This window comes from Odontesthes bonariensis, chromosome 21 (assembly GCF_027942865.1).
Source record: "Odontesthes bonariensis isolate fOdoBon6 chromosome 21, fOdoBon6.hap1, whole genome shotgun sequence".
In the NCBI taxonomy this organism is placed as follows: domain Eukaryota; kingdom Metazoa; phylum Chordata; class Actinopteri; order Atheriniformes; family Atherinopsidae; genus Odontesthes; species Odontesthes bonariensis.
Window position 1 is genome coordinate 16,667,294 of NC_134526.1, and position 21,075 is coordinate 16,688,368.

The 21,075-nt window shown below is 41.9% G+C and overlaps 2 protein-coding genes across 2 annotated transcripts; both read left to right on the plus strand.

Annotated features, from left to right (window-relative positions):
* The first annotated feature begins 38 nt into the window (after nt 1–38).
* Nucleotides 39–12,690, plus strand: LOC142371956 (sterile alpha motif domain-containing protein 9-like). The gene is made up of 3 exons (XM_075454669.1): nt 39–965; nt 5,897–5,962; nt 6,211–12,690. The coding sequence occupies exons 2-3, from the start codon at nt 5,959–5,961 to the stop codon at nt 10,845–10,847; spliced, it is 4,641 nt and encodes a 1,546-aa protein (XP_075310784.1). The 5' UTR covers nt 39–965; nt 5,897–5,958; the 3' UTR covers nt 10,848–12,690.
* A 270-nt stretch (nt 12,691–12,960) lies between these two features.
* Nucleotides 12,961–20,871, plus strand: gaa (alpha glucosidase). Its single transcript, XM_075454426.1, has 19 exons — nt 12,961–13,769; nt 14,275–14,426; nt 14,590–14,755; nt 14,972–15,068; nt 15,387–15,506; nt 15,680–15,798; nt 16,238–16,369; nt 16,600–16,710; nt 16,818–16,931; nt 17,089–17,173; nt 18,133–18,250; nt 18,417–18,550; nt 18,721–18,872; nt 19,136–19,284; nt 19,418–19,559; nt 19,672–19,770; nt 19,920–20,084; nt 20,255–20,407; nt 20,578–20,871. The coding sequence occupies exons 1-19, from the start codon at nt 13,233–13,235 to the stop codon at nt 20,641–20,643; spliced, it is 2,811 nt and encodes a 936-aa protein (XP_075310541.1). The 5' UTR covers nt 12,961–13,232; the 3' UTR covers nt 20,644–20,871.
* Nucleotides 20,872–21,075: the final 204 nt, after the last annotated feature.

Consider the following 21,075-nt stretch of genomic DNA (forward strand, 5'->3'; position numbering starts at 1 on the left):
GTGTGTTGATTGACGTTGCTGCACCTCAGGGTGGAGATTGGGGGAGATTGGGGAAGTATGGGACATTTGACGACAACTGGTGTCCAACAGAAACTCATATTTGTTTTGTTTTGTTTACAAGCGCTCTACAGGTGGTATTATTGGGGTTGCCCAATGCTACAGTTCAGCAGAATCAATTTAATTGAACAACTTTAATACAAATCAATGAAGCAGGCAGGTGTTTTGTGTGTGTGTGTGTGTGTGTTGGGGGGCGGCTTGTCAGATCGACATAATGTGGGGATAAACAGCACTGTACTGCGTGGCTCAGATAGCTTTCCTTTTCTTCACTGGATCTTCAAAGTGTGACACCATTTGCGTAGCAAAACCTTTAGGTCAACATTTTAAGGGGAAAGATGGATTGTATGAAGCCCCCAACTTTCTTGCCATGACAACAAAGGTGATGGGGTGTTGTTGGGTGTCTGTTGACAACAAAGGTGGCAGGATAGTAGGATATGGGGCAGGTTCAGTGGAGACCTTAAAGTGAAGGGAGAAGATGATGCACGTCTACTGCTGTGACTGATTTATCCAAGAGTAAGCACCAGACTTGAAAAATAATCATAATAATTTTTTAAAAAGCCTTGTTATTTCTATCCCTTGAATTGCTGCCATCCGTTCATACTGTGTATTTATTCGTTGCAGCACGGGACTCGCAGTATTGTATGTATGAGCGCCCCGCGGCTAAAATAATCTGAAAGACTTCAGATGGGTTTTATAGTGCTGTTGTAATTTGATAAGGCGGGACTGGGCCGGGCTGTGAGCGGGGGATTCATTTCCTCAAAAACGAAACTTGCAGGACCGTGACTGTGCCCGCAGTACGCGGCACAGATAGAGGGGCAGCCAAAGCCGAGCCTGCCGAGGGGGGAAACGGCTCTAATGCAGCACTGCACCCCGGTACAGAAAGGACACAACACGGCTGCTTTCTCTCGGTAAGAACCACGATCGTCGGCATTATATTTCCAGGACTAACATGCTTTGTTTTGAATTTTCCCCGCTTACCTTCTCCGCCAGCGGCCGTGTTTACCGGTAGTGTCTAAACCATCCCCTCGATTTACTTACACATCTAAAACGTTAGATTTTGTTTTGACCTCTGTTAATAAATGCTGGATTTGATATGTCTTTTGTATGCCGAGGGGATGGTGGAAATCACATCTAAGCCATTTTTTTTTCACGGATTTGAATGGACGTATTGTTATTTCAATTGCCTGTGGTGAGACATTAAAACAAATAATGTAAGTTAAACGTACATGATTGTATGTTTTCCACCTCGCGAGGAAACGTAGCCTAATCCTTATCACCTTTTATAAAACAGTATGAACAATTAATCAGAGGAAGAGGAATCTACAGAAAAAGACTGGTAGTTTACTTTAGCTGTGTGGATTTTAAAGGACACACACAGTATTGTGCCCTCTTTTGTCCTCACATATAGAATGTATCCTGAGCTACTGGAATAACGTTGTGACATGCCAAGGTCATGAATACAACAGCACTCCTTCTTGTCTTCATAAACCTGTTCAGATTAGCCATTATTTGGGTCTGGGTGGAGTAAACTGCTGATTACTTCTCTGGGGTGTGTCTCTTCATTGCACACCTCTGCTTCCTTGTTTAAGCTCAGCAGGTCTGAGGTGGCTGAAAAGTTCAGACTGAGATATTTTCTGACCTAGGCACCCCAAACAAAGCGGCAATGCTGTGTTATGCCAATTTAATTTTTGAGTTGACATTCGCTTCACATACCTAAATATGTGCTCAAGCACAGAAAAAGTGACAAAACTTTTATGACATGTTTGATATTATTCGCCTACAATCAAATGATGACTAGAACACATAGGCCTATCTGAAGTGCCCTCAGTGCGCTTTTTCGTCCAATTTTAAAGCACAACAGTGGCAAACTCTGAGCGCAATCTGCGCTTCTTTTGAAAAAGCAAGTCCACAAAAATCAGTGGTAGAAACTACAATTAGGCTAGCCTACTAGGCCATCAATAATAATAAAATAAAATAATTAGGCTGTCTGCATAGGCCTACAATAATAACAAAAATAAAAAAATAGACCTAAATAAGGCAAAAGTGAGACAGTACAGTCACATTCGTTTTCAAAACACGGCAACAGTAGAAGAAATAAAATTACCAAATGCAATACAATTAAAATAAGTTTAAATTGTGCTCAGGTCTAGCTTGGGAGGAGGTGACTGGCTGCTACAGTCAATACTGTTTATTCAGACGTACCAGCAGAATGTCTTCAAGCACCTTTTCGTTCACTGATGATCTTAACGGGGAAAGAATACATTTCAAACTCGAAAATGCCCGTTCGACACTGATTTGCGTGACAGGGAGAGGGATGATGCTCATAGCGAGCTTGTACAGGTCGGGGTTGGATACAGAATACCTAGCCCAGTACTGAAACAGATCTTCAGTGCGCCTTAGACGGGCTTCTTTGGAGTATGTCTCCAAGAGTGACACGATGGAGACGTGGGGGTGTCGCTGTGTTGAGCTGGTGTTTCTCTCTTTTTCCATCAAAAGGTGCTCGATTTCGTCGTCAGATGATGTCTAGGATCGAGGAATAAAGCAGCTATGAATGCGTCATTGTCAAATAATGTGCTCTGGCGTGCTTTGATGCACTGGGCTACCTTTCTTGCAAAGGGGCTTGCTAGTTTTTCTGTGTCCAGTGAACATTTGAGCCATACGCCGTAGAACTCACCCGCAGTTAGCTGATCAGACTGGAGACATTTAGTGGCGATTTTCGCGGGTTTCAGTGCATCTACTGTGTTGGAAACATATTCCCATTCAGATTCACTTAGATGTAGCTCGGGGATGGTTGGGGCCATGTCTTCACAAAAGGTCTTAAGCTCGAGCAGCCGCTGGAGCATATCATGAGTGGAGTGCCAACGAGTTGCACAATCCACAATTGCCCTCTTGTGCCCCACAAGAGGGCCTTAAGAACACACATCACATTCTGCGAGCGCAATCGTTTTGCTACACGTCTTGCCTTTGCTATGATGTTGGACGCTTGTTTTAATGAATCGTCAACGGCCAACTGTAGAGTATGCGCTGCACATCTTACACTACGCAACACATGACCGTGCCACACAGAATCGAATTGAAGGATTAGCTCCTCCTGGTTCCCCTCATCCTCACCAACCTTTTCCACATCCTCCCCGATCTTCTCTGTCTCCTTGCAGGTTGCATCTTCGTTGCTCACAGCTCTCTCTTGGATATCTGACAGTAAGCTCACGGCTTTGAGCATATTCGCCCCATTATCAGAAGTGACTGAATACACCTGTTCCAAGCTAATGTTATATTGACGCAAGACGTCCATCACCACAGATGAGATGTACTCAGACGTGTGCCGTTCTGTCATATCTCTCACTGCCAGGGTCCGCAACACAACCCCCTTTCCGTCAGAGTACTGCACGTTAATACCCAGCACAGACCGATCTCTACATGTTGCAGAATCTATTTTCAGCATCAGAGCATCAAAGTATTTTGCCCATCCGCAGCTGGCCTCTTGTTTGGATTGTGATAGTCTTGTAGTGACTTCTCGAACAACTCTGGATGTCGTCTTTGAATATGTCTCTGCAGGTTGCCGCCGTGATTCCTAATGATTTCTATCCCGCAGCCCTCGACTTGGCAGGTAGATTTGTTGGACGCCGCATTAAATGAGAAATGTTTTCTCATCGGGTTTTCCTGGTTCCGTCCCATCTAAACAACACGTAAAAGCCAAAATAAATTGCAGCATTCAATCCGTAACAACCAAACTAGCCAGCTAGTCCTAATTGTCCTATATTGCTAATGTTGGCTAGTTAGCTCACATTAACAGTGTAGATGCTGATTCGTTTTTCGTTGCTAGAAATGTCTAATAGAGAGAGCTATATTTGTAACCTTGTAGTGAGTTACTGCTAAGTTAACGTTATTATTGTGGACTCGGTTAATTCAACTCAGTTACCTTTGTTGATGTTTGATATAGCTCGGTTACTTCCAAAGCATCGCCTCTCGCTGGAGTGGTAGTGGATAAATGAAGTGATTCGTGACAGCTGCCTGCATTGAGCGGGCAGCGAAGTGAACACACAACCGGAAGTAGACTTTTTTTTTCCCCTGACAAAGGCTACGCTTTTGTGAAATTTTATAAAATATATAGAGAACGAAAAAAAACGTTATTAACCGGTTTTGTGGATTTCAGAATAACGTTTCTGTTCTGAACAGTTGAAGGTAGTGCTGGGCGGTATGACCAAATATACATATCACGGTATTTTTTTTTCATGCATAATTAGGTGTTCACAGCATTTTCTACAGATTGAGAACAGAATTAAAAATTAAAATAAAAATTCTTCAAAATAATTCCTTTGTTAATAATTGGTCACACAAAACTTTATTGTATTAATATTCACATCTTCATTGTAAACAAATTAATAACATAGCTAATTACACTGGTCGGACTCCGGTTCAGGCTGGTCCTCATCCTCAACACGCACGTCTCTTTTTCAATCGTGGAAAATATTTTTCAATACTCGTCTGGATTGAAGCAGCAAACATTCAGTGTACGAGTTTAAAAACCTACTTTATTTGATTCACAGCTGCTAGTGTTTAGACCTCGACAACCCAACTACATTTTTTTTTTTTTTTTTTTACGGCAAACTTGCGTCTAGTTAACTTAATAAAGAAGGCGTAATCGCTTGTTTGCTATGGGTCGGGTCGGGACAACATTGTATTAAAAATATAAAATATTTTTATAGGACTTTTTAATGTGTGATTTTATAAAGTTGCACGTGATACCAACCTTTTGTGAATTTCGCCAGCCGTCTTCTTTCAGTTGAGCTAATCTAACGCGACGCTGAAGCTAGCAAGCTTCCAGGCATGATCTCGCTGATGGAGACACACGCGGTGTGCACGGAGGGGAGGGGCTGTGTGTGTGTGTGTGTGAGTAGGCTATGTGAGAGAGACGCATGACTGACAGAGACGGAGGGAGAGCAGGGAAAGGAAATGCAGCTTAACGAATACGAGTATTTTTTAAATAGCGTTGAAAATAGACAGTAAACATGCGTGTTTAGAAGCGCAACACTGAAAAGGGTCCCGTCTCAAACAATGTCGCGCGACGCAGCGTTCCCCCCGTTGTGTAATCAAATACACCGGTATGGCGGTATATTAAAAATTCATATCATAATGAAATTATAAACCGGTATTCGGTGTGAACCGGTATACCGCCCAGCACTAAGTTGAAGACCATTTCGTTTTCGTTTTCGTTTCCGTTTCCGTTCCTCGTAAAATTCCGTTCGTTTTCGTTTTTCGTTTTCGTTCCTTGAACCGGTTCGGCACTTCGTCGTTTTTCATAGACCAGAAGGACATGGCAGCCTCCATAGAGCTTGCCCGCTCTATGTAGATACAGACAAGTTATTCTTCACTCAGGAGGATAATTGAGTTTTTTGACAGAGATCATTTTACACCAATGAGGAAGTAATTTATGAATGAATATGTTGATTTGAGCTAATAAATGACTTAATTTATTACATAGTGTCCCTTTAAGACTCATAAGACTTTTGACCCAAGGAGTCATGGGCCCCCTGCTCCTATCCCAGAACGAGACCCAAACTTTCCAAATTGGGATGCAAAGAGAACTGTAAAGGAAGAGAAATTAAATGACCCCACGTAAACAAAATGGCAACAAAGACATGCAAAATGACCACAGTGATGCGTATAATGACTAAAGAGAGATGCAAAACATGCAAAATATGTATTTGGTATGACTGTCAGTGACTCTCCCGAGAAGGATGGAGTGACCTTGAGCTTCTATTTTCAGAGTTGAATGTAAAGTTTGACCAGATGAATGAGACTAAAAGATGATAACTAACTGCTGCGCTTGCTTCTGCAGATGGAAGGTGATGAGAAGCAAATGGTATCATTGATAATGTGGTGAAAGAAGAAAAAGAAATCATGGGTGAGTGTAATGTCCACAAAGAACTGGGTTTCAATGGGTTGTCATTTTCTAACATTTACTTCATATGCAATACAATATAATAATAATACAATACATATGAAATATTCCCTTATATACCAGACTTTCCTTTAATAAAGCCAGTTATTTTCCCTTGGGTATTGTCCAAATTATATCCTACTACTATTTATACTCAGACCTTTTAAAAAAAAAATTAAAAAATTCTGTCTTTGTCTCTTCTCACTGTTCAGCAAACAAACTAGAGCAGTCACCCAAAGACTGGACTGAGGCTGAAGTAAGTGACTGGCTGAGATCGATTGGCGTGAAGGAGCAGTACATAAAAAAGCTCCATGAAGAAGAAGTAGATGGACAAACCCTCCTCACACTGAATGAGAGCTTTCTAAAAAGTGAGATTGGTATGAAATCGGGGCCTGCCCATTTAATTATTCAAAAAAGAGATGAGCTTCTCAGCTCCCTACAAAAATGTCCGGTGGACAAGAAGCCCGTTGGTGGCAAAAAAACTGAGTCGGGCCAAAAGAACAGTCAGAGATCAACTCAGGATCTTCCTGTAACGAGTGAAGGTCCTTCAGCTCAAGTTCTTGAGGGGGACCGAAATGTCTCTGAGGAGAAACAAACTGCTCCAAAACAATGGATGCTGGCTTCAAAGCAGGACTGCAAGCCCCGACCATTTGATGGAGAAGGAATTGATTTCATATACGTGAAGCACAGAGTGCTGCAACCTGAATCGGGTGCTTTCAATCTGACATTTCCTTGTCACGAATACAAGTCCTTTGCTTTAGCAGCTACATTGGAACGCACAAGACTCCAAGCCAAGTTTGCCAAAGAGGTTCTTAAATTTGCAACTGGTTGTATGAACATCAGATCAAATGGCACAATACACTTTGGTGTGATGGACAGCAAAGAGGATGCAGGGTATGTGCACGGAGAGATAATTGGGATCCCTGTAGAGGAGAAGGACATTTATGTAGATGCTTTGGACTACATTGAAAGAAGCTTCTCTTCCGACAAAGAACATGTACGTCAGTGTGTGCGACCACCCAGGTTCATTGAAGTCATGGATGGAGAAAGTACAGAAAAGAAATATGTGGTTGAGGTTGACATTGTGCCTTTGATAAGGATTGTTAAGAGCAAGGTGTACGCAGTCCGTCTGCCAAACTTCAAAGAGTCGACTAACAAAGTAGAATTCGAGAAAGAAATGATTCTACGTAGAGTAGGCTCAAAAACGGAGCCAGTGAGCGAGAGAGATTTGAGTGATTTTTACCAGCGAGTCAAAGATCGAGACGCTCAAAGAGAAGAAGCGGAGAAAAATCAGTTCCTCTGTGCTCCAGAGGTCTGCCGTGACCTCGGAAGGAAGCTCACAATGTTGCTGACCAGTGGGAAGAAATTCATCGAAAAGGAAAAATGGTTCATACTGGTCACAAACCAATTCAAACCTGATGACCTTTGCAACATTGACTGGCTGCTCAACATGAACGTGTTCTGCATTTTCGACTTTGACCCAGACTCAAAGACATCAGGTCTCTGCAGCAGATACCTTCAGCACCATGCTGCAAACATGCATTTTCTTCAAAACTACAGAAAATCCAGTGGCGTGACCATCGAGGAATTCACAAGCCACCTGCATCTGTTTGAGCAAACCAGTTGGCTCTTTTGTAATGGCCGCACTGACTTCAAAGGGAATGAAAGCCCATGTGATGAAATGACGTGGATCAAAACAAAAATGACGTTCCTGCGGGAATCTGTGTCTTTGATCTGCAAACAGATCTTGCCAAAGGGCACATTTCAGGTCATTTTTCTTCTCACATCGCCGGTCGAGAAACCTCTCTTGCACACCTTCTATGAGTTTTTCACAGACATGGAAGGCCACGAGGACATCATCTGCATCTGTGAATCTGAGAAAAACTTCCAGAAATGGCAAAGCTTCGCGGAGGGTTCATGTGGCATAGAGACTGTGAACAATTCCAGTGTTGTGGGGATGAAAATGAGCCACATTAATGCAACTCTGCAGCATGTGCAACCTGTGAACGCTTGTGCCAGCAAACATCTGCCAGTCTTTGTGAAAGGGACGTGTCTTCTTGAAACCCAGATCGAGGAACAGATGTATTCTCTGGAAATTCTGACAGTCGATCACTGTGAAGAAACGAGCAATGACTTCATCAATGAGGAGAAAGATAACATTGAAAGGCAGTTCTACCGCGGTGGGAGAGTGACCTGGTTGAATTTCTGGCTTGCTGAGCACAAGTATGTTGAAGAGGTCATCGAAAGAGATGCTTATCATGAAACGTCCAAACTTCTCAGTGATGCTTTGAAATTTAATGCTGATCAAACCCCAGTGAGTAGTGTAAACATCTACCATCACCCTGGAAGTGGTGGAAGCACTGTGGCAAGACAGGTGCTGTGGAACAACAGGAAAGATCTAAGATGCGCGCTGGTGAAGTCCTCATACTCAGTCTCTGTTGTCGCACAGCATGCAGTAGAGCTGAGAGAATATGAAGAAAAAGATCCACAGAAGTGTCTTCCTGTGCTGCTCCTCCTTGAAGACACAGACAAAGAATATCTTGATGATCTCAGGAATGAACTGGAGGTTGCCGTTAACATCAAACGGATCCAATATGCAACCCCGTGTTTCATTTTGTTGAGCTGCAGACGTTCCCACGATCCAGAGAGGAAGTGCAAGGAGTCTCCATTACAGAACGTGTCCGTCACCCACAAGCTTTCCAGTCAAGAGAAGAGGAGGTTTGCTGGAAAACGACAGGCGCTTGAGGAACGATATGAGCCTCAATTCATTCTGACATTTGTTTTGATGAGTGAAGGATTTTCTGATGATTACATTCAAGGCTTTGTGAAGCATTTGCTCCAGGATATCGACCGGCATTCTGTTGTCACGCGCCTCATTCACTATGTTGCATTGCTGAACACATATGTTCAGAACTCTTTCATCTCTCAGTCCCATTGTGAAGCTATGCTGGCCTTAACCATTCACATGGAGAGATTTCGCCAACATGAGTTTGAAAGATCCCTCAACGATCAAGCTAAACTAGTCTTCTTGCACCTGAGAGACGATAAGACGCACATTGAATCAGTCAGAATCATCCACCCACTTGTTGCAAAAGAAATGCTCCGACAACTTCTGGGAGACCAACGGACCCAAAGCCGACTGGCAATGGAATTGCTCCGCGAGGACGTGCTTTTTGAGCACAGATTTGGGAGGGAGGAGTATCTGTCTTTTTTGAGACAGCTCTTCATAAGGCGAGCCAGGATCAGTAAAGGAGACGAATATGATAGTTTCTTCTCGCCACTCATTGAGCATGTGTGCGAAAAGGAGAAAAGCCCCAGCAAAGCAATTGAGTTGCTCAAAGAAGCCTTCCAACGTTTCAATCAAAATCCATTCTTCGCGCAACAGCTCGCCCGTCTTAATTATACTTACGAAAAGTTTGAAGAGGCAAAACACTGGGCAGAGAAGGCAGCTAAACAGCTGCCCAACAACTCGTACATACTAGACACAAAGGGTCAAGTGTACAGAAAATGGTTCCAAGCTAAATGCAAAGCAATTGAAAATGACAATATTCCAAAGAATGCCCAGAATACAGCAGATGCTGTCGAGACTGCCCTGAAAGCCCTCGAGTGCTTTCAAGAATGTGAGAGGGCAACTGAAGCTGACATGGAGGATGTTAACAGTTCAGGGTTCTTCTCTGAAGTCGAGGTGGGATGCAGCTTGCTTAAACTCATCTCCTCATTGCAGGTGTTTGCAGACAAAACCAATGGCCACTCTGAATGTATGAAGTACCTGTTAACAGATTACATTCCCGAGGAATTAGAGGGTGCCTGGGAACCGTTTCATGGCCGTTTGAAAAAGCTTCACAAGACAATGCAAGATGCCTTAGAATGGATTTCAGACGATCTCAGTTACTTCCAGACAGATATTGGTGCAGATGAGGAAGAGACCCCTCAAAGTCCTGAAGAGAAGATCAGCCACCCTCTCATGTGGTTGGCAAAAAAGTCTTCCGAGTATGGGAAGTACTTCAGTGAAGCAGATTCTGCTGCGCTTCTGCAACATGAGCAGTCAGGCCCAGCCAAACTAACTCCTTTCCAAAAACGCATGATCATCTATCATCATGGCGGAGGTAACATAATATCCATACTCTCCAAGCTAACCGACCAAAGGGATGCAGTGCGCCGTTTGGAGTATATCCTTACTCTCTACCCCAGCAACCCATTAAAAGCCAAGTTTGGTCAAAGAGATATTGTCAATTACACAGCAGCCCACATTTCTCTGAACTGCCTGTCACCACACCCTCAGAAGGTAGCTCCTCTGAAAGAATTACAGGCTCTTTGTCGTCAGTTTCCATCTGATAAAAGGAAATGCTTGCCAAATTCCCTTTTCTTGCTCTCCATGCTGTTCTGGCCAGAGGATCATGACACTGACCATGAGAGGGAAAGCAAATACGAAACTGTGCAGTCGGCAGTTGAGCACCTGGAAAAAGGCTACTGGACCAAGAGGAAAGACGTTCCTCAGCGAAAAAGAAGGATCTATACCCATTTTTTCCTGGGAAACGGGAATGGCCTGGATAAATTTGTCCACAAGAAAAAATTTGAAAAAATCACAAAATGCTTCTCAGTCTCTGAGAGACGCATGAAGTGGTTCCGCGGCGAGGCATGGAAAAGTCCTGAGATCGCCAAGATGCTGAAACGTGTCTCCGGATGGACTGAGGATGGAGTTGTGTACCTTGAAGGCCCTCAGAAAAAGAAGTTCAATATCCTGCCTCTGTTCGTACCCTCAGTGCCGCATAGTAATGAAAACATCACCTTCTACCTGGGATTCACCTTCAGAGGCCCCGTTGCCTGCAACATCCTCGTGAACACATAGTTTGTCTTTGAATGATAGCTGTGTTTGAACTTGATGAAACAAGTCCCTAATGTCCCTCTTATTACCATGAGCAAGATGAGTCTATGAACATCTACGAAAAACACTCCAGTCTTATACAAGCTATTCATTAAGACGGTAATGGTAAAATATGTCAATAAAAAAGTCGATGTACATGGTATGGCGTATGTAGATACTGTTTTGTAAGCTGTAAAATAATACAACATGTGCATTTGGGACTTTTTATTCTTATCTGTTTGCAAATGTTTTCAGTTGTACTTGTTGAGCTGTCTTAAAAAATGTTCATCTAAAAAAATCTGACAATGCATTTCAGTTGAACAATAAAAGATGCAATGCACAGGTGAATGCAACAGGTCACAAGGTGTGCATTATATCTACAAAGACTTTTAAAACTTGGTTGCACTCGAGGAAGAACTGAAAGTCAGTCGGGGTGCATACTTTTTGTGTAATTATGTCTGTTATGTTGTGGTTTTTTTTATGATCAATTATGCACATCTTCAGATATCTGTGTTTTTAAGTGCATGTTAAATGTGCAAGTGGGTACAATAAACTTTTCTTCAGTTTTAGCTTCATGGTGTCATTCCTCAAACATCGATCTCTCGGATTTAACACAAGTTGAAATAATTACTCGTTGGAACGACTGGTAGCTTTATCAGGCGGACTTGAGACTTGAATGACTCATTGAATTTTACACACTTTATTACATCAGCACCATAAAATGCGTTAGTGTTGTGTAAATTGGGGTCAACACAGGAAAAGCACCACACAAACAGTTAAACTTCTATCTCCACAAAGCTGCCTCCTCATAAGCACAGGATAACGCACTCGCACAGACAAAAATAAGTTCAACTTTTGCATTGTTTAGAAAAGCCAAATTTTGAAAACATTTGAAGAAACACCCTGTGAATTCTGTGCTGATGGACCAGATTTTGTGATTGAGCCTATTCAACATAATGGCAAATAACGTGTATAGGCTGAGTATTAAAACGTATGAGTGCAGTATTTTTCAATACACGTGTCTGTACATGTTCACCTAAATATTTTTTCCCAATATCTCTGTTGCACATCTAAGGGACAGGCACATCACAGGCTATTTAACCTTGTAGCACCCGCAACAAGCTTTTTATTTATTTACATTATATTTTTATTTACATTACATTATTTGATTTTTTTAAATTTACATACATTATTTACATTCATGTGTAATATTTTTTTACATTACATTTTATGTACCGACAGTTGTCACAGCAATCATTTTCTTGGGTCAGTGAATTACACTCTGCTTTGCGGTGGTCTATTCTAGTTCGTTCTGGTCTCGTTTGATGTGGTCTGCTTTGTCCACCTTTCACAGCGGTAATGGGAGATCAGGTCTCCAAATTGTATTATTATGATTATTTTTTTGCATTTTTTTATTAGCTTCATGTGCACATTTTTATTTACATTACATTTTTTGCATTTTATATGTGCTTCACTTTTTCACAACAAAGATCTGTGAAATCTGTTTGATTTGTTGTTGAATGGAAAGTTTATGATGGTTGCGTTCCGCACTTTGTATTAAGAATGTTCAATAAAGGTCTATTATATACATTTTATTGTGGTAGCAGCAGTTACTGGTGAACTTTCACTATACCTTTTTTGCCAAACGATCTGCAGAGAATGACTTGGTTTTGTGAACAAAATTAATCAGGAAACCCCACAGTTGCAAATATGCAACATTGCCTAAAATGATCAAAAATAGCCAAATTCCAAAAATATTGGTTTATTCCCACCCAAAAAGATGCAAGAAGAGCCAAAATTTTTTTTTTCAATGATTATTCATATGCTTGGGTGCTAGGTTAATGATTTAATAAGGTATTCCTAATTTGGATTGTCGAATATAAAATTTCCTCTACTTAGTTAAAGTAATTAAGCTGGGAAGTTTCATGGTGGTATTTCTCATCTAATTGATCTAAATCTTTATTAGTTTCCACGATGACAATTAATTAATTAATTAAATATATGAATCCTTTTTTTTAAAGTTAGTGGAGGTAACTGTAAGTTTAAGTGCCTTGAACATTTTTGTCCCAGCATGCTTGCCCTAGTGTTTACATTAGCTTGAGGGATGCTATCATGGGAGCATCACCTGCTACGTCTTCAGTAGCCATGCTACTGCTTTTATTAATGTTTAACTCATGGTAGAAATCTTACTTTCGTGTGCTTGTACTACTTTGCCCCAGAACTTTTTTCCCCTGCTCGTAATTTGGTTTTACTTAACAGCAAACAGCTCCGACAGAAATGGCTCATATGCTAACTACAGCACGAGCTACAACTTCTTTAATGTTGTAATTGTACGAAGCACAAGGAGAGCCTTTGACCTGGATTCGTGGGATGGCTCTGTTGTCTGAGTTAACTGTCGCTGTGCTCCTCCTCGCATTGTCCTTGTTAGCATGCATGTACAGCCACCACTTCCCCAACTATGAAGCCAGACTGGTTAGGTCAGTTCGTAACAATTACAATGGGATATCAGCGCATCAGCGGCTTGTTTTTAATGCAGCAAAACCACAAAACGTGTCAAAGAATGGTTTCCACCCAAAGAGTGTCCAAAACTCTGGTATTTCCAGAGAAAGTGAATGCATGGACACCATGGACCCAGAGAGTCGGTTTGACTGTGGCAGGGACAGACTTCTGAGCCAGGAGGAGTGTGAGGAGAGGGGATGCTGCTACTCCCCGCTGACTGGCTCTGTCGGACCACCTTGGTGCTTCTACCCCAGTTTGTACCCCGGCTATAAAATGGGTCCCCTCACACCCAGCAGACAGGGACAGGCTGCCACCCTGAGGAGAACCAGCCCTTCCTATCTCCCCAAAGATATTTCCACTCTGAGCCTTGAAGTCATAGAGGAGACGACGAGCTGCTTGCACTTGACTGTGAGTACTCAAATTATTTATCCGTATCCCTCATTGGATATGGGATGAAGAAAGAGCGTTGAGTTTAATGTTACATTTTGAAGATGAATGCAGTTTTACAGTAAAAACCCTTTTCGTCGCTGAGGTTGATAAATTCACAGATTTTACAGTGTAAGACAGTCCGACTTTCTTCTCCAACATACATGATTAAGATACTTTTTAAATGGCACAGTAAAGCCCTTATAAATTCAGCTATATACTCATGATAACAAATTATATTAATTGTTTATTTACAATAATATGTTACATATTTGGCAACCAGTTTTTTAATAATTTCACAAATTGGATTAGAGTTATTCGTGGCATTTTAGAAGGATTTGTTGTCAGCTGATAGGGAATAATGAAGCAAATTGTTTTTGTTTATTCCTCCACATGTCTTTGACCAAAGCATTACCTTTATATATGCTGTGAACTTCTGGATGTGTTCGTTTTTCTTTTTTTCTTCTGATATGAGTTTCCTCTCAAGTTAAAGGACCCATCCTCTCAGCGGTATGAAGTTCACCTCCCAGCTCACGTTCCTCGGGCCAAAGCTGATACCCAGGATGTCCTGTATACCACTGAATTCCAGTCCAACCCATTTGGTTTCATAGTGAGACGAAAGAACAATGGAAGAGCGATGTAAGTGGCTTCGTCTGCCCTAAATTTGGTTAGAGGATTAATGTTAGAGGTCAGTCTTTGCGATTGTTCATCTAGTAACTTGCTCTCGCTTAATGTTGCTGCTACAATACTAGTGAAGAGTCATGGATGGATGTAAACTGATGAGATGATTGTTTGTTCTCAGCATGAACACCACAGTCGCCCCCCTTCTGTTTGCTGACCAGTACCTGCAGCTGTCCACTGCTCTGGCCTCTTCCCTCGTGTCTGGCCTCGGGGAGCATTACACCTCTCTCCTCCTGGACCTCAACTGGACCTCTCTGACTCTCTGGAACAGAGACATGGCACCTCACGTGAGTCTGATGCACTGACCCAAAGGGTTAGGTTCCCTTTCTAAAGGATATGTTTGTGAAACTAGTCATGCAAAAATCATAGCCATTCCTTTTTTAATAAATAGCACATCACAGTATTGTCTGAAATATTTGGACCCATACATTTAATGTACACCTTGCCTGCACGGATGCCTCGTTCCTGTTTTGGATAACTGCTGACGCTTTCTTTCTCTACAGGCTGATGCTAACCTCTATGGCTCCCATCCGTTTTATATTGTACAGGAGGGAGATGGCATGGCACATGGAGTTTTCCTTCTCAATAGCAATGCAATCGGTACTACTCTACACACAGCATCCCACTACCAATTTTTGTCATTGCTTTCCATTGAAGTAGGGATGCACAATGTGATTAGTATTCTTTCACAGATTGTCAATGAAGATACCATTATGCGCATATTTGTTCCTATTTAAGTGGAGAGAACCTACCTCATATCATATTTGCATTGATAACTGTTGTACAGATATTTCATTTTAAAGTCTTTTTCGGCTGATAGGGATGTCATTACCGATATCATTTTGCATTCTTATCTAACTTCATGTAAAAAACGAAGATGCTTTTTATTCATAGTAGTGTTCTGAAATGTCTCTGTAGAAGTTATGCTGCAGCCTACTCCGGCTCTCACCTGGGTATCAACCGGTGGAATCCTGGATCTGTATGTTTTCTTGGGTCCTGACCCCCAAAGTGTGATACGACAGTACCTCCAGATCATTGGTATGTCTTGGGTGTGAGTAATGCATTCAGTGATGCTTCTCCAAATAATAAAATGAAAGTCACGTATACATACCAGAGATGGGGTTTTTTTTTTGTAAGTGGAAAAACCTGCAAAAGGAAAAAAAAGTGATTGGATTTATATGCCTTAGACTTGTCATTTATCTACCGTCAAGGGTATCCGATGATGCCTCCCTATTGGTCGCTGGGCTTTCATCTCTGTCGCTGGGGCTACACGACCACTAATGCTACTCGGAATGTTGCGCAACACATGCACAGTGCCGACTTTCCCATGGTAAATGAAGCACACGCGCATTTTCGCTATGTACAGAAATAATGTCCACGCTGCTGTGTTTGCACACTTGTTTTATACATGTGATTTTCACATACAGTGGATTTAACTGCCCATCAGTCTGAATGTAGAAATACAGCAAAATCAGGGTAAATGTATGAAATAATTTCTAAAGCCTTGAGTGTTCCTAAGAGCTCAGTGGCTTCAGTCAGTACAGTGACACGCACCTCTGAGTCCAGCTAGGGTTACACCTCTTCGCCATTTAACTGGATCCCTGTCCCAGTATACCCACGAGGGCCCCTGATGTTGTGGACTGTACGAAAATTCTTCAGAAAATGTATTTTTAAGTTATTTTCACATTTCATATCATTTTTCAGGTTGGAGCAACATGTTTACATGTTGGTTCTTGACGCTGTTAAATTTATCCATTTTTTGCCACCAGGATGTGCAATGGAATGACCTGGATTATGCAAATAAGCGGAGGGTGTTCACCTTTGACCCCGTGCGATTTGGAGACCTGCCAGAGATGGTGGAGGAGTTTCATAAGGGTGGCATGAAGTACATCCTTATTCTGGTGTGACATCTTTGAGTTCAAAGGACATAAGAAACTTTTTATTCTGACATATTTGTCGATCTATTTTTTGTCTGTATACCTTAGTTCAAGTAGGCAACACAAAAGACCAGTTTCTTAACTTTGTTATTGGTATATGTTGTTCTGTAAGTGATTTTTTTTTTTTTCCAGTAGGTGGCAGCAAAAATATCTTCACGTGAGGCTAAAGTGTTGTCACCTGATTTGTGCTCCAGGATCCGGGGATCAGCAGCACCAGCCCCCCTGGAACTTACCCTCCCTTCGATGACGGACTGAAACGTGATGTTTTTATTAAGAATGTTACAGGAGACATTCTGATCGGGAAGGTAATGCCTGTTCATTTTCAGGAGGATGTATAGCTCCCTCTGGTGTGTGTGGCTTAGTTTACAGTGGATGGTTGGTTTTCATGCACACGGCCCATCTACTTTCACAGGTTTGGCCCGGCCCAACGGCTTTTCCCGATTTCACCAACTCAGAGACCCGTCAGTGGTGGGAGGACTGCATCAGAGATTTTCATCATAAAGTTCCTGTGGATGGTCTGTGGATTGTAAGTGTGTACAGGCGCTCACACACACAATATAGGCTAATTTAGCCAAATAACGTGCAAAAGCTTTAAAGGCCGCTTTTCTACATCTGATTTATGTTCTCTAAAATAACAATAACTTGTATGATTTTTTTTTTTTTACCTCTCATGCTCCACTCAGGATATGAATGAACCTGCCAGTTTTGTCCAGGGTTCAATAGAGGGTTGTCCCGACAGTGATCTCGAGAACCCACCATACACACCCGGTAGGAGTATTTGATCGGTGACGCACACTACTGGCATTTCTAAGAATACAAACAAACATCTGTGTAATCGGTGCTGGTCAAAGCTCATATGGAGCCCAAAGCGAAATTAATCTCTGGCAGCCTCAAATTAAAAAAATAGTATTACTGTCTACTAATAATTGTACAACAGAAGCTACTGCGAATAAAGTGATGCAACTAATGATGTAATAAGTGATCTTTGAGAAGAATGTGAGTATGCAAAGAAGAGAATGTTTGAAATAATCACATGAGGATGACAAAGATGATGAGAGGTTTTGTTTAAAAAGTCAAGGGAATGTCAAGTGACTTAAAGTCATTACAACATGACAAAATGGTTTGATACTGACCTAAGTGCACAAAATTAAATGACTAACTGAATAAATATTATGGTTGGTAAAAGCTTTGTGGAAAAAAATGAATAAACATAACCAACTATAGCTATTTTATCTCCTCAGGAATGGCAATCTTGTGTGGGATGTGCAGAACAACGCACATTCATACACACTGCTCGAAATAAATCAAAGTCGCATAAACTAAAAAGTAATTAGTAAGCCAACATTCTACCTAAACCCCTTATTTAGGTCGTATGGCTACAACTGCCAGTGAGACGGCAATAAAAAGGGGAGAAAAACACAGTGAAACTATTACTACCTTTATCTAGAATTCACTTCTCCTTTATTTCAATAGTGTGTACCTGATGGCTTTTCCCCTTTTCTGTTGCTAAGTTACCAAAGAGGTCAAGTTCCGTTCTGACTTCTGCTCAAATAAATCTAACTTGCAGTGGCAATGCCCCCCCAGTAGATGGTGCCCTAGGCCAGCACCCTTATTGCATTGAGGAACAACCAACACTTCAACTTATCCATAGCTAGCACGCTACATGCCCCAAACAGAACATTGTGTTAATTTGTAGCCTCTGTGTTCCTCTGAATGTCCACACGCAGGGGTGGTTGGAGGCCAGTTGAACTCGGGGACTCTTTGTATGTCGGCTCAGCAGAAACTGTCCACTCACTACAACCTGCACAATCTTTACGGACTGACTGAGGCGCACGCGACACACAGGTTAGACCATGCAGTGTAATTGTAGATTGCAGAATATAATGAGGCTAAAAGTCACCCATTCGACATCAGTTTTCTGACAAAGCAAAAAAAAAAAAAGAAGATTCACCAGGTAGTTATGTAACAAAAAAAAAAAACTTTTATATTTCTATATTTATACCAACCTCAGTGCTCTCAGGAAGATACGAAGGAAGAGACCCTTCGTCTTGTCTCGCTCCTCTTTTCCCGGCATTGGACGCTTCTCTGGAGTGTGGACAGGAGATGTCAGGAGTGACTGGGAGCAGCTTCGATTCTCCGTCCCCGGTGAGTAAATCTAACTCAGCCTTTTTGTTATTATATTTAAACAATTAAAAAAAAATAACCAAAGCGTTTGTTGTAGAATTTAAGACTCAACAAAGCCATCTTTTTTTTTTCTTTCTTTCTTTTATTTAAGTCACCGTAGTTTGACTACTGCTTGCACCCTTTCTCCGCAGCGGTGCTGCAGTTCGGCCTGTTCGGGGTGCCTCTGGTGGGAGCAGACGTCTGTGGCTTCGGAGGCAGCACCACTGAGGAGTTGTGTGTGCGATGGATGCAGCTTGGCGCCTTCTACCCATTTATGAGAAACCACAATGACAAACCCAATGCTGTGAGGCACAGACACTGTTTATGTGCTTAACCGTGTGCACTTTGTTTGTATCCTCTTTGGAAACCTATGTGTTTTACTGTGTTTATTCAAATTTGTATTGTGCACAGTTCTTTTTTGACATATGTCATGTGGTTTTATGACGACCTATGGGCCTGCATGTTACTTTACAAAGTCTCTAGGGTAGAGCAGTCCATCTGTTTCATGTATTGTAAATAGAGCTGATTCCCTCTATTCTTTTTGTTTCTGTTTTTCTTGTCCATCAGCCTCAGGAGCCCTTTGTATTTGGGCAGGAGGCCCAGGCAGCCATGCGGAGTGCACTGAATCTTCGCTACTCCCTTCTCCCATTCCTCTACACACTCTTCCATCATGCACACACTTCTGCTGACACTGTTGCCAGGCCTCTATTCATGGAGTATGTCACTTCTGCTCCCCTCCTCTCCATAGTAATTATCCCCATGTGTCTGTTAATCTTGAACTGTGAGAATAAAAACAAAGTAATTAAAGCATCACAGTTCATTCTTAATCTATATTTTTATTACTCTCAGGTTTCCCACTGACCCTAACTGTCAGACCATAGACCAACAGTTCCTATGGGGGAGTTCACTTCTCATCAGTCCAGTTTTAGAGCAAGGGGCAGTAAAAGTAAATGCATACCTGCCAAATGGCACTTGGTACAGCCTGCACAACGTGAGTTGCCACTAAGTTTTTGTTGTTACTGATAAGTATCACCGTGTTTGTGGCGTCTTACAGCAACACCTGTCACTAGTGTTCACCAGCGTCCCTTATGTTCTCTATCTAGGGTCAGCCATTCTACAGTAAGGGTCAGTACCTGCTCCTGCCAGCCCCACTGGACTCTATCAATATTCATGTGAGGGAGGGACACATTATTCCCCAACAGGTGGGTGTGAGAGCCCGGCAGAGTGAAGCTGGGTCCTGTATCTTTTTTTCCGTTCACCGTTAGAGATCATGTGATATGCTGTGTATATTGCATATTGAGTATTTTAAAATTTTGCATCGTCTTTTCTTTCGTCTTCCTTTCTTGTGAAGGAGCCTGCTTTGACAACCACAGCCTCACGCATACGGCCTTTGTTCCTGACAGTGGCGCTGTCAGAAGGGGGCTGGGCCTCGGGCGACTTGTTCTGGGATGACGGAGACAGTCTCGACACCGTTGAAATGCAAAATTATTGCTACGTTATCTTCATTGCTGGACAGGTGGGAAAGAGATGAGAGATGTTTGCATTTGGACACGTGCTGTGGCCATGTTTTGCATTCATCTGTGCTGCTGCTTCATTCAAAAGTTACAACACACTGACAGTTTTTTCTTTACGTATTTTAAAAAAACATGTATAAATTGTTCCTAAATCTCTCGCCCATTGCTTCAGTCTCAGATTGTTAGTGACCCTGTGAAGCTGAATGGGGCCCTGGAGAGTCTAGTGCTGGGGAGGCTTCAGGTGTTCGGGGTGCCCTTACCGCCTCTCTACGTATTAGCAAATGGGAAGAAAGTCAGTGATTTCACATATCATGCTGATACTAAGGTGAGTTTTGTGTCCCTTAGCAGTGCTTCCTTTGATGCTTGTCATCCACAGCAAGATAATGATCTCTCTCAGTCATTCTTCACTTGAATTTATATTCACTTACCATGCCTTTCTACCTATCATGTCAATCAACCAAAAATGTCTTTGCCTTTTCATTTTTTTCTCTACAGGTTCTGACAGTGACAAACTTGGCCTTACCCATGTCAAAGACATTTACTGTTCAGTGGGCTTTCTGATGCACTGGATTTCGCCTTAACCTGCGGGCCCGTAGGGGAGCCTTTTCCTCCTGCACTGCTGCTGAAAAGATCCGCCCTATTTTCCTGCAGTGACACCAACAGAATTCTTTGAGCAAGTGCAGCTATACAACAGCTCATTATACACTTCACATATGCTTTATCTCTTCTTTCAAGGTGACAATCTCTGTGACCTTTAGGTTTATAAAGAATATATGAGAATATCAAACAGATCTTAGTGGTTTGTTGTTGTTTTTTTGCTAAGAACTGGTGGTGCGCTGAATAAGGGGGATTTAATGGCATGTAAATATGTATTTTTTTTTTATATTTTTCTGTTGTAAAGTATTTTTTCTAAAAATCGAAATACAAATATGGAGGGAAAAAACTGATTTGTCTTGATGGTTTTACCTGTGTTCTCTTATCCCTCTAAGATGT

Bases quoted from the DNA above. Each gene is read 5' to 3' on its own strand.
- gaa (XM_075454426.1), top strand. From the start codon at position 13,233: ATGGCTCTGTTGTCTGAGTTAACTGTCGCTGTGCTCCTCCTCGCATTG. The intron at 18,251-18,416 runs GTTAGACCATGC...TACCAACCTCAG, and splicing joins GAGGCGCACGCGACACACAG to TGCTCTCAGGAAGATACGAA. The intron at 19,560-19,671 runs GTGAGTTGCCAC...TTCTCTATCTAG, and splicing joins CTTGGTACAGCCTGCACAAC to GGTCAGCCATTCTACAGTAA.